The 12,830-nt window shown below is 41.5% G+C and overlaps 1 protein-coding gene across 2 annotated transcripts in view; it reads left to right on the top strand.

The window, feature by feature from the left end:
• LOC115192686 (vacuolar protein sorting-associated protein VTA1 homolog) overlaps positions 1 to 12,830 on the top strand; it is a 42,255-nt gene that overhangs the window by 15,714 nt on the left and 13,711 nt on the right. For both annotated transcript variants that reach the window (XM_029751461.1, XM_029751470.1), the window contains exon 3: positions 6,365 to 6,492. In XM_029751461.1, coding sequence (XP_029607321.1) covers positions 6,365 to 6,492 — 128 coding nt within the window. The remainder of the gene's footprint in view (positions 1 to 6,364; positions 6,493 to 12,830) is intronic.

Genomic DNA, 12,830 nt, shown 5'->3' with positions numbered 1-12,830 from the left:
TAGGCTAGATGGATAATGCTATCTAGTTCCTCAACTCTGTACAAATATCCGCTAAGTAAAACTTATCACACCACTTATGTCTGTTAGGGAACTCTAGTAATGAATATCTTCAAACCCATCCTAGCTGCTAAGAGCTCTTTAGGAGTATTGGCATTTAACTTTTTTTTCAAAGCTAGTCAGGGACAGGCCTTCTAGCAGATTCAATTTCCCTTCAGAAGTGGATTATGGCACTGCCTCACAGAAAGGCCATTAACAGCAGTGGCAGTCTCCCATGGTTGAGTTCTGCAGACATGATTGAAATGTCTGCACCTCATTTTCAATTATAGGAGTGAGATACTCTTTGATTCAACTAAACATCTGTAATGTACAGTCATTGCTGTGTAATCCAATTTGAAGATGAATTCCTTGATTCACATTCGCGATGTTCTCAAAAGTTGAATGCCAAATGTTTTATTTCAGATGCCAAATGTCTAGCAGTTATGATTTAGCTTTTCCATCAGGTATTCACATCTCTCTAAAATAAATAATGTAGCTCACAATTTGATTAGGTAAACTTTTAAAAGTTATCGAAGGACAATTTGGAATTTTTGAGAAAGTCGGCTCACGCATTTAGTCAAAGCTTAGGTAAGTTATGGAATTTACAATGGATGAAATGTTTTTTTCCCCCTCATCAATCTACACACAATACCCCATAATGTCAAGGCTAAAACATTTTTAGAAATGCAAATGTGTATATATTAAAAAACAACAACAAATACCTTATTTACATAAGTATTCAGACCCTTTTGTGAGACTCAAAATTGAGCTCGGATGCATCCTGTTTCAATTGATCATCCTTGAGATGTTTCTACAACTTGATTGGAGTCCACCTGTGGTAAATTCTATTGATTGGACATGATTTGGAAAGGCACACACCTGTCTATATAAGGTCTCACAGTTGACAATGCATGTCAGAACAAAAATCAAGCCATGAGGTCGAAGGAATTGTCCGTAGAGCTCTGAGACAGTATTGTGTCGAGGCACAGATCTGGGGAAGGTTACCAAAACATTTGTGCAGCATTGAAGGTCCCCAGAACAAACCACCAAGACTTCCTAGAGCTGGCCGCCCGGCAAAACTGAGCAATCAGGGGCAGAAGGGCCTTGGTCAGGGAGATGACCAAGAACTCGATGGTCACTCTGACAGAGCTCTGGAGTTCCTCTGTGAAGATGGGAGAACCTTCCAGACGGACAACCATCTCTGCAGCACTCCACCAATCAGGCCTTTTATGGTAGAGTGGCCAGACGGAAGCCACTCCTCAGAAAAAGGCACATGACAGCCCGCTTGGAGTTTGCCAAAGTGCACCTAAAGACTCTGGAAACAAGGTTCTCTGGCCTGATGAAACCGAGATTGAATTTTTGGCCTGAATGCCAAGCGTCACGTCTGGAGGAAACCTGGCACCATCACTACGGTGAAGCATAGTGGTGGCAGTATCATGCTGTGGGGGTGTTTTTCAGTGACAGGGACTGGGAGACTAGTCAGGATTGAGGGAAAGATGAACGGAGCAATGTACAGAGTGATCCTTGATGAAAACCTGCTCCAGAGCACTCAGGACTTCAGACTGGGGAGAAGGTTCACCTTCCAGCAGGACAACGACCCTAAGCACACAGCCAAGACAAAATAGGAGAGGCTTCGGGACAAGTCTCAATGTCCTTGAGTGGCCCAGCCAGAGCCCGGACTTAAAACAGATCGAACATCTTTGGAGAGACCTGAAAATAGCTGTACCGCGACGCTCCACATCCAACCTGACAGAGCTTGAGAGGATCTGCAGAAAGAATGGGAGAAACTCCCTGAATACAGGTGTGCCAAGCTTGTAGCGTCCTACCCAAGAAGTTTTGAGGCTGTAATCGCTGCCAGAGGTGCTTCAACAAAGTACTGAGTAAAGGGTCTGAATACTTATGTAAATGTATATAAAATTTAAAAAAACGGAAATATCACATTTGCAAAAAATTCTTAAAACCTGTTTTTGCTTTGTCATTATGGGGTATTGTGTGTAGATTGATAAGGGGGAGGTGGAAACATTGAATCAATTTTAGAATAAGGCTGTAATGTAACAAAATGTGAAATGTCAAGGGGTCAGAATACTTTCCGAATGCACTGTATGTTTTGAATAATGAATTCCTTCAGAAATGTACTTCAGAAATCCTTTGAGTGCAATTGTGAAATGTAATGAAAAATGCGTAATATCTACTTGAAGTTTCAAGCTCTGCATTTTATTGTAAGACCAGATCACCATATATTTTCCCAGAGATTTTCGAAAAAGGTTTTAATGCACCATAGGTCGAATCGCATGAAAACTAAGATTTGGTATATGACGATTAATGTTCTCTTTATCTATTCTCTGTCAAACATTCACTCTTTGATATGTACATCCTTCATTGAGGAATGTTTGTTAGATGTCGTGGAAAGGAAGCTCCAATAATAAACCAATCTATTTACGTAATTATGAAAAAATTGCCATTTCTGAACAGCTTTTCTATCTTTTTAAATGGTTTCCTTTGAGAAATGTGGTGACCCCAACGTTTTGAGAGCACTGTATTCACATCAGAGTTCAAAAGACAGGGTTTATGGTGTTCCTCTAAAATGGGGAGCAGGAAGCAACCTCGGATACTGTTTGCTCCTGTGCCCAGGGATTTTTATAGACATTTTGGAACCAATTAAAGAAAGCCCTGGGATTTCTTGTCCCCTGAGCCAGGTTTTACTGTTGCTGTAGTAAGATTCATTAAATGTCACAGCAACGGGATGTCTTAGCCAGCCCCAGTGGATACATCCGGTCTAAAGGGCTTTTAAAAAGGTGGTGAAGAAACCATGAAATTACACGTTTAACTTTTAACCCACTATCGCAAATTAGGTCAATATGGACTCGGTACAGATTGTAAAACTTGTCTTGTGCCTTGTATGATATTTCTGGAAGTGAATGTGGAATCATTGTTTTATGTTTCCCCCCTAATCATGGGAAAATGAGTAAGGAAGACTTTCATTTCATTCCAGAAGTGGATGCAGGGTATGAAACTGAAGAAACAGAAATCTTACACCACACCATGTGGAACTTTCTCATTTCAGCAAATGACAGTTTAATTTCCACTAAAGCCACACATTTCTAGGTAAACAAACAACCAATTATTGTTATTTTGAGCAGAGAATGGATAATTAAGATGACAATCGGTATTTTGTTCTGGCATTGAAAAGCTTAATCGTGCCCGCAGCCCAGCCCTCAGCATATTGACCAGTATGGCTGGCTGAGTGCCATCACTCAGGCTGCTGATTGCTGTTTGGGCCGGGGTAGAAGCAATCTTGGCTCGTTCCCTGCATCGTTTAATTAGCTTTCTTAGAGCAGTGGATTAGGCAAGAAAGGTCTGGTGGAAGATATTGCCAGTAGTTAGGCTATACACTAATGGGCAACGGTTTCATGGAAACGGCTGTTGTTGTTTTCCTGATCGCAGCATTGGGCGTCTTCAGCATTGCATGCCCAGTCACTTCAATGCATTGGCTGTGTTTGTTTTTGTTCTCCTACAGTCCCTCTACAGGAGTGTCAATAGGGTCTGGTCTGTTAGGGTTTTCTTTAAGACGCTTGAAAAGGGCTACAAGAAAGACATGTCACTCACACCATCAAAGAAGAAGCGGCCCTTCATGGAAATATTGTCCTGAACTATGGGAAATTGTGTTTTTTAAAGCTGTTCTCGTACCACATGGATTTCTAGAGAACCCAGAGTGGTGGTGTGATCCAAACTGAATCCTTTGATTTAATTAGGAGTTTGATCCTTGACTCTTCTTTCTATAAAGTCGGCATGCTTCCTTCCAAGTTGGTTTTAAAGTCCTCCGCTACACTTTAGCACAAGTGATGTACTGTGCTGTGTATTGCCTTAAGGATAGGTTGAGATTTCATTAAAACGTGAACAGTACGTCCATTCAGAAGAGCAGAGTCCACCTGTTGAAATGTAACCAGTATTATTTGCTTTACTGATTTTACAAGGAAACCTGACGCTCTCTAGCAGACTGTAACATCTCAGAGAGCGGCTGCCTCCGCCGCAGTAAGTGAGCTTTGCGGATGCATTTTTGGGCACTGGCCACTACAAACCATTAAGACACAATAGCATTAAGACACAGCAATCATTTAACTTGTCAGGGGCAAACGGGTTGAACATATAAGGATGTAGACAAAATCAACTTGACAACACTACCCAATCACAATTAGGGTAGAGAAGAATGACTTAAGTTTTAAAGTCACTGGTATTGTCATAGATGACTCATTGTCATGTAAGAGAGGTGTAATAAAGTTAAGTGCCAGTTCTTGGCTACTGGCTTTGATGTTTCCGGGGAAATCCAATGTCCTTTTGGTCAGTGGTTTACTAGTGGTCTTCTGTACAAGGTTTATTGTCCAGCGTTATTGAAATGAGTGTGGTAAAACCATCCCTTGGTTATTGTCCATGTTATTATCTGTTGGTGCGTCTCCAGAGACCCTCCACCCCACCATGCTATACTCTATTAATTATAAGAGTGTTCTGGAGTGGAATTAAAGTGTGTGCTCTCTGCTGCATCCCAGGAATCAATGAGTCACACATGGAAAGCCTCACTTCTCAGAAAAAACACAGCCATTGCAGATTTGTCACACGGTCCATGCACAGAACAGTACACAGGCTCCCTTTATGTATGCACTGCGTCTGTGTGTGCTGTTCAGCATCCAGGAATCTAGGAGGAGCACTTTGTGTCAGTTGAAAGATTTACAGTGCCTTCAGAAAGTATTCATACCCCTTGATTTATTCCACATTTTGTTGTTACAGCCTGAACTCAAAATGGATTGTTTCTTTCTCACCCATCTACACACCCCATAATGACAAAGTGAAAACATGTTTTTAGAAATGTTTGCACATTTGAGAATGAAATATCTCCTTTACATAAGTAGTCACATCTCTGAGTCAATACGTTGTAAAAGCACCTTTGGCAGTGATTACATCTGTGAGTCTTTCTGGGTAAGTCTCTAAGAACTTTCCACACCTGGATTGCGCAACATTGGCCCTTTTTAAAAAAAATATGTATTTTCAAAATCATTCAAGCTCTAATAAATTGGATGTTGATCATTGCTAGACAACCATATTCAGGTCTTTCCATACATTTTCAAGTAGAGTTAAGTAAAAACATTAAATGTTGTCTTGGTAAGCGACACCAGTGTAGATTTGGCCTTGTGTTTTAGGTTATTGTTCTGCTAAAGGGTGAATTAATCTCCCAGTGTCTGATGGAAAGCAGGCTGAACCAGGTTCTCCTCTAGGATTTTGCCTGTGCTTAGCTCCATTCCGTTTCTTTTTTATCCTGTAACACTACCCAGTCCTTAGCGATGACAAACGTACCCATAACATGATGCAGCCACCACTATGCTTGAAAATATATAGTGGTCCTCAGTAATAACTTGTATTGGATTTGCCCCAAACAGAACACTTTATATTCAGGACAAAAAGTGAATTGCTTTGACACATTTTTTGCAGTATTACTTTAGTGCCTTATTGTGAACAGGGTGCATGTTTAGGAATATTTATATTCTTTACAGGCTTCATTCTTTTCAACCTATCAATTAGGTTAGTATTGTGGAGTAACTACAATGTTGTTGATCCATCCTCAGTTTTCTCCTTTCACAGCCATAAAACTCTGTAACTGTTGTAAGTCACAATTGGCCTCATGGTGAAATCCCTGAGTGTTTTCCTTCCTCTCCGGCAACTGAGTTGGGAAGGACGCCTGTATCTTTGTAGTGACTGGGTGAATTGATGCACCATCCAAAGTGTAATTAATAACATCACTATGCTCAAAGAGTCTTAGTGGTTGAATCTGTGTTTGAAGTTCACTGCTCGACTGAGGATCCTTACAAATAATTGTATATGTGGGGTACGGAGATGAGGTTGTCATTCAAAAATCATGTTAAACATGCAACTTATTATGTGACTTAATTACTTTTTACTCCTGAACTTATATAGACTTGCCATATCAAAGGGGTTGAATAGTTTAAATGTTTAATTCATTTACAAAATATTCAAAAAACGTAATTCCACTTTGACATTTATGGGGTATTGTCTGTAGGCCAGTGACAAATAATCTCAATTTAATCTAGTTTAAATTCAGGCTGTAACACAACGAAAATGTGGAAAAAGTCCAGGGTTGTGAATACTTTCTGAAGACACTCTAACACCTGAAAAAGTAGTGAATGCGTTTCCAAACTACTCTGTATTGATTGATTTGCCTTTTGAAAAATGTTTGCCACTTAGAGCCTGTGGTTTTTCAGTTTGGATGTGCCTGCCTGCAGGACATAGTGGTGTGATTTGATGCTGTTGTGTTTTTCAGATGAAGAAGGAGCTGACTGACAGTGATTCAATCACCCATGAAGTTGTCGGCAATGCACACATCGAAAACTATGCCTTAAAAATGTTCCTCTATGCTGACAACGAGGATCGGTCAGGAAGATTCCACAAGTAAGGCTATGTCTTCACTCACCATTACTACCCGCGTAGCTTGTGTAGAGTCAGCCTGCTGTACTGTAGCTGCAGGTCGCTCCCTGCCTCTTGAATTTCAGCATGGTAATGGACTGGTTCCAATGTAGTTTTTTTTTTTCTTCATCTTCTTCTGGTTCCAATACGTAAGCCCTCATGATTACCATTTCCTTTCACTGAACCACGACACAAAATAATCACACTGTTGCTTTTGCACATGGAGTCCAGTCCAGAGTCTAAAATTAGCAACAAAGCCATGTCTGTGAATATATTGCCACAGGGGCCAGATGATTCCTATTGGCCATTCAGGTGTAGCGTTACAGGTCTGGCTGGCATTATGAGTGTGTTGTGGGTACTGACAACAGCAGCAGGACTGGACAGTAAAGCAGAGTCTTCCATAAACTGTGGGTGCCAGGCCAGCCAGGGCCTCCATTTATGCAGTCCGGGTCTGGACTGGAGCAGCTCCACTGCCTGTGAGAGATAACAGCCCTGTTTTACACAGCAGCACTCCCATTACTTCAGGAACCACAATCAACACTAATGCGTACAGCAGGAGTTTACAACAGGTCAATCGCGAGCTACCAGTAACTCGCAGCCCACGTATGAGTAGCTTGCCAAACAATTCTGAATGTTCATGCAATGTTCATGTGTTTCACTGCAAACTGTCGTAAACGAATCTCAGAAGTATCCGCAAGCTACCATTCTAATCAACGCAACATTGACGTTATTCCACCCCTAGTTAGCCACTACTGGCTTAAAAAGCCAAACCTAACACAAAACGTGCCAATTAATTTCCAGCAATATTGCCTGTCTGTCTGTGTGTCTCACTCCACGTGTCTCACTCCACGTGTCTCACCCCACGTGTCTCACCCCACGTGTCTCACCCCACGTGTCTCACCCCACGTGTCTCACTCCACGTGTAGCCAGTTGATGTGATAACCGTCCTGTTGGTTGACAGAGATACTTCCTCAAAACCTTCTCAATTAAATGTTAACTGCAAAGTAGGCTTACCTGGCAGAAGTATATAATTTGTATGTATTATTTGTTATTTGCGAACTTTGGCATGAAATGAGCAGCAGTACAGAGCCATCACTAGACCGGCACATTAGACACACATTCTTCTCTCGCTAGATGCGCAATAAAGGGCCAGATGACCAATTAAAAAGGGGAATTACACCAACAAATCTAAATGTGTTAGTTTTCTTCCAGACCTAAAAAGAATTGTCTTCAGATGTAATTTAAGCGTTGACATGGACTCATAACATCCTATTTTGTTTTTTTATCTATGAACAATTTACATTTTAAGAGTGAATTTTATTTTTTTAATCATCTAAAACCAGCAAAAATGTAACTGAGAACATAATTTGGGAAAATATAAAACAGAAATGTGGGGGACAAAAACACAGATCTTACCAGGTATATTGACAGGAAAAAACCTGGGGAAGAGTTGCAGTGGAGAGGGGAAGAAAATAATGTGCCAATTTATAAGGAGCTCTCATGCTAGAAAAGGTTGGAGAACCCTGGCGTACAGGATGTTGTCTCCTATGTGGTGACTCCAGGCCCCAGATATAGTGCCAGCCACAGTCCTGAACACTGGAGAGAAGTTGAAAATGTTAGTTTAGCAGGTCTAATTAAAGACGATCCGTTTTGCATATGTCTCTCTCCCCCATTCATCCTGTGCAAGGTAGCAATTTAGATTTTAAAAACGTTGCGCCCATATTTTAAGCTGACAAGTTTTCACTAATCCGCTTATTTATTTCTAAGCAACAAGCAATGTTTTTATTAAAGCCTCATTAAACTCACTCATCACTTGAGTTGCAAGAAAAATGGTTCTGATGATTCATATCCTGTTCTCAACAAGTTAACTTTTGATGAAACAAAAGTAGCTTCCCTAAATGCATCATTTAAAAAAAAAAAATGTTTCATCTGTTGATTGCCATTAAGTGTGTACATAACTTAGTCTAGTCTTAAATGGTGGTAATTGCAGGAATAACAGCATGGTCACGTATTTTAGGGAATCCATTGAGTATAAAAGGGAAATAATTTAACATGCATTGGACTTTTATCCTATTATGTTTCTGTCCAGTTATGGGTTTGAATTTCAAAGGCTTAAAATCTTGTCAGTACCAGTGTTAATCTCGTCCACCAGCTGGCTCTTTCTCTGTCGAACCGTCTGGTTTCACAACGCCTCAGAATGGAACTTGAATGAAAGCCTATGGCAGGAGTGGATGAAACAACTGCTGGTTTTAATTGGCTGATCTCATAGTCCATTACCATCTAGCATAACCCTTAGAACCTCCCCCCTACTGTACATTGTGGACTTCAAAGCGGGCAGCGCATGTGATTTAAACAAATAAGTGAGTTTGGAAAATCTCAAAGTACGCATCTGGAAATATTTTTCACATTTATACTTTATATGTCCGAACTCCGAATCAATTTCTAAATAATATGGTCAATGTAATACATTCATTTTGCTAGGTGATTTTCTAAATTGTTCATAGTCACATCTAATGCAACTGTAACTTTGTACTACACCATTTCAACTTCCATTTTGAAGCACAGTGTTACCAGGCTCTATATACAGTACGGTGTCAATTAAGCCTGGGGACGAGGTTACCAGTGTTGACATTTCTTTCAGAATTAAGCTCAGGTCAGTTGTAAAAAAAATAAGTGTTTTCAAATCCATCTGTTCCAGTGAAAGATTGTTTCCTCATATTGAAAAGAAATACAGTGCATGAAAGTGGGGTGAGATAAAATATCTCATAGCTGAAGGGTGGAAGTCCATCACTGAGTTCTTGTGAGGATCTCTGTCCAGAGCCTTTGACATAATGCATGTAAATAGCCCGAGGCAGGCCCAGTTCCTGTCCAATGTGCTGAACAGCCAGATAAAAGCCATGAAAGCGCACACTTGTGTTGAGAATATAGGCTGGAATGTGCTGTAAATGAACCTCCATGGTGTTTCAGCTCTTCCTGTTTTCACATTTACCTCCCCTTCCCCACCCTCTATGTCATGACACCAAATGCCAACGACGTACATCAGATGTGTACAGCTGAGAAATGGGCAGAGTTGAACAATCTGCAATAGGCCTGGGTCTCCATTTGTCAACAGGCTTTCCACAACACCACAGTGAGATGAACAACAAACCCACAAAAACATTGCACAACCTTCAGTTAGGTCTGCAGAAGTAGCGGTCTGGCCTTGAATCGTCCTCTCACTGAATCCAATCTTAATTAACCTCAGGTTTAAGTGAGCCGGTGTGGAGGCATTTACTGGGATTGTCCCAGACATCAGGATGGTTTCCACGGCGCTGTGCAGGACTGGTTTTTAGAGAAGCAGTCCATTAAATGGGAATGGATGAAATGTGGTCAGCCTGGATTAATGATGGCCACAGACAGAGTGGCTGCTCTACACTGTATATTGACGCAGTATGGTTTCGAGCTCACAAAATCTGTTTTTATAGGAAATTGAAGACATTAAATGAACCCAGTGTCTAATAATTGAATGCACTTAAGGTCAATGTGTGTGTGTGTGTGTGTGTGTGTGTGTGTGTGTGTGTGTGTGTGTGTGTGTGTGTGTGTGTGTGTGTGTGTGTGTGTGTGTGTGTGTGTGTGTGTGTGTGTGTGTGTGTGTGTGTGTGTGTGTGTGTGTGTGTGTGTAGGTATGTATATTGTGTGTGTATATATATATTGTGTGTATATATATATATATGTGTGTGTATAGATTGATATATAGATCTATCTATCTAATTTGTGTGTGTATATACAGACAGAACCAGTCAAAAGTTTGGACACACCTACTCATTCCAGGGTTTTTCTTTATTTGTACTATTTTCTACATTGTAGAATAATAGTGAAGATATCAAAACTATGAAATAACACATGGAATAATGTAATAACCAAAAACGTGTTTTATTTTTGAGATTCTTCAAAGTAGCCACCCTTTGCCTTGATGACAGCTTTGCACACTCCTGGTGTTCTCTCAACCAGCTTCATGAGGTAGTCACTTGGAATGCCTTTCCAACAGTCTTTATGGTACAATGGCCAGACGGAAGGCACCTAAAGGACTCTCAGACCATGAGAAACAAGATTCTCTGGTCTGATGAAACCAAAATTGAACTCTTTGGCCTGAATGCCAAGTGTCACTTCTGGAGGAAACCTGGCATCATCTCTACGGTGAAGCATGGTGGTGGCAGCATCATGTTTTGGGGAAGTTTGTCAGCGATAGTGACTGGGAGACTAGTCAGGATCGAGGGAAAGATGAATGGAACAGAGAGATCCTTGATGAAAACGTACTCCAGAGCGCTCAGGACCTGACTGGGGTAAAGGTTCACCTTCCAACAAGACAACGACCCAAAGCACACAGCAAAGACAATGCAGGAGTGGCTTCGGGATAAGTCTTTGAATGTCCTTGAGTGGCCCAGCCAGAGCCCAGACTTGAACCCGATCGAACATCTCTGGAGAGTCCTGAAAATCGCTGTGCAGCAACGCTCCCCATCCGATCTGAAAGAGCTTGAGAGGATCTGCAGAGAAGAATGGGAGAAACTCCCCAAATACAGGTGTGCCAAGCTTGTAGCGTCATACCCAAGAAGACTCAAGGCTGTAATCGCTGCCAAAGGTGCTTCAACAGAGTATAGGGTCTGAATACTTATGTAAATGTGATATTTCCAGGTTTTTTGTTCGTTTTTTTAACTGTTTTTGCTTTGTCATAATGGGGTATTGTGTGTAGATTGGGGGGGGGACCAAATTAATACATTTTAAAATAAGGCTGTAATGTAACAATGTGGAAAAAGTCAAGGGGTCTGAATACTTTCCAGATGCACTGTATATAGAGATGGATGGATAGATTGTCATAATTTCTGTCTGTAGTGAAACTGGTGCCATCAGTTCTATGTAGAACCACATTTGGGAAAAACTTTGAAAATACATGTCGGTATTACGAGAATTAGGCTATATTAATATTCTACTCCGGCACAAAAAGTATTGATTTACAAGAAACTGGACCTATATAAACAACCCATAAATGTTACGTTATGTCATGTGTGGAGGTGCAGAGTTGAATGTTTATGGGAACTAACCCTGAAATAAGAAACTTCCTTCAGCTTTTCAATACATTGGTCTACTTTCCGCTCTGCACTGCTCTGTTCGGCTCCAATACAAGGCTTACATTGACATGACACACCTCTGGACTGGAAGCCCCTAGAAAGCAAGCCCCTATGTTTCTGTGTTTTTTACATCCCTGTTTTTATGCTTTCTGGAACCAGCTGTGGGATTTTATGACATGTTTACCTTCCCTGGTTCCGCTCGTGTGATCTACACTGAATGCCCACAAATGGTGTCCTCTCTGAACTCTAGCTCCAGACCCACAGTCCTCTCTCTTAGTGTCATGACTAATGTTGTATCAGGGCAAATAGTTTGCTATTTGAATCCCAAGACAGTTAGTTTAGTCATTCTGGACCTGTTTGGATCCTTGGATCCAATTATCATGCAACCACATAAGAGACAAACCCACATAAACTCAGCAAAAAAAGAAACGTCCTCTCACTGTCAACTGTGTTTATTTTCAGCAAACTTAACATGTGTAAATATTTATATGAACATAACGAGATTCAACAACTGAGACATAAACTGAACAAGTTCCACAGACGTGACTAACAGAAATTAAATAATGTGTCCCTGAACAAAGAGGGGGGGGGGGGGGGGGGGGTCAAAAGTAACAGTCAGTATCTGGTGTGGCCACCAGCTGCATTAAGTACTGCAGTGCGTCTCCTCCTCATGGACTGCACCAGATTTGCCAGTTCTTGCTGTGAGATGTTACCCCACTCTTCCACCAAGGCACCTGCAAGTTCCTGGACATTTCTGGGGGGAATGGCCCTAGCCCTCACCCTCTGATCTAACAGGTCTCAAACGTGCTCAATGGGATTGAGATCTGGGCTCTTCACTGGCCATGGCAGAACACTGACATTCCTGTCTTGCAGGAAATCACGCACAGAACGAGCAGTATGGCTGGTGGCATTGTCATGCTGGAGTGTCATGTCAGGATGAGCCTGCAGGAAGGGTACCACATGAGGGAGGATGTCGTCTTCCCAGTAACGCACAGCGTTGAGATTGCCTGCAATGACAACAAGCTCAGTCCGATGATGCTGTGACACACCGCCCCCAGACCATGACGGACCCTCCACCCCCAAATCGATCCCGCTCAAGGGGTACAGGCCTCGGTGTAACTCTCATTCCTTTGACGATAAACGCAAATCCGACCATCAACCCTGGTGAGACAAAACAGCGACTCGTCAGTGAAGAGCACTTTTTGACAGTCCTGTCTG

This window comes from Salmo trutta, chromosome 1 (genome assembly GCF_901001165.1).
Source record: "Salmo trutta chromosome 1, fSalTru1.1, whole genome shotgun sequence".
Lineage (NCBI taxonomy): Eukaryota > Metazoa > Chordata > Actinopteri > Salmoniformes > Salmonidae > Salmo > Salmo trutta.
Note: the sequence above shows the minus strand (reverse complement) of the source record. Positions and strands in the feature narration are given on the sequence as shown.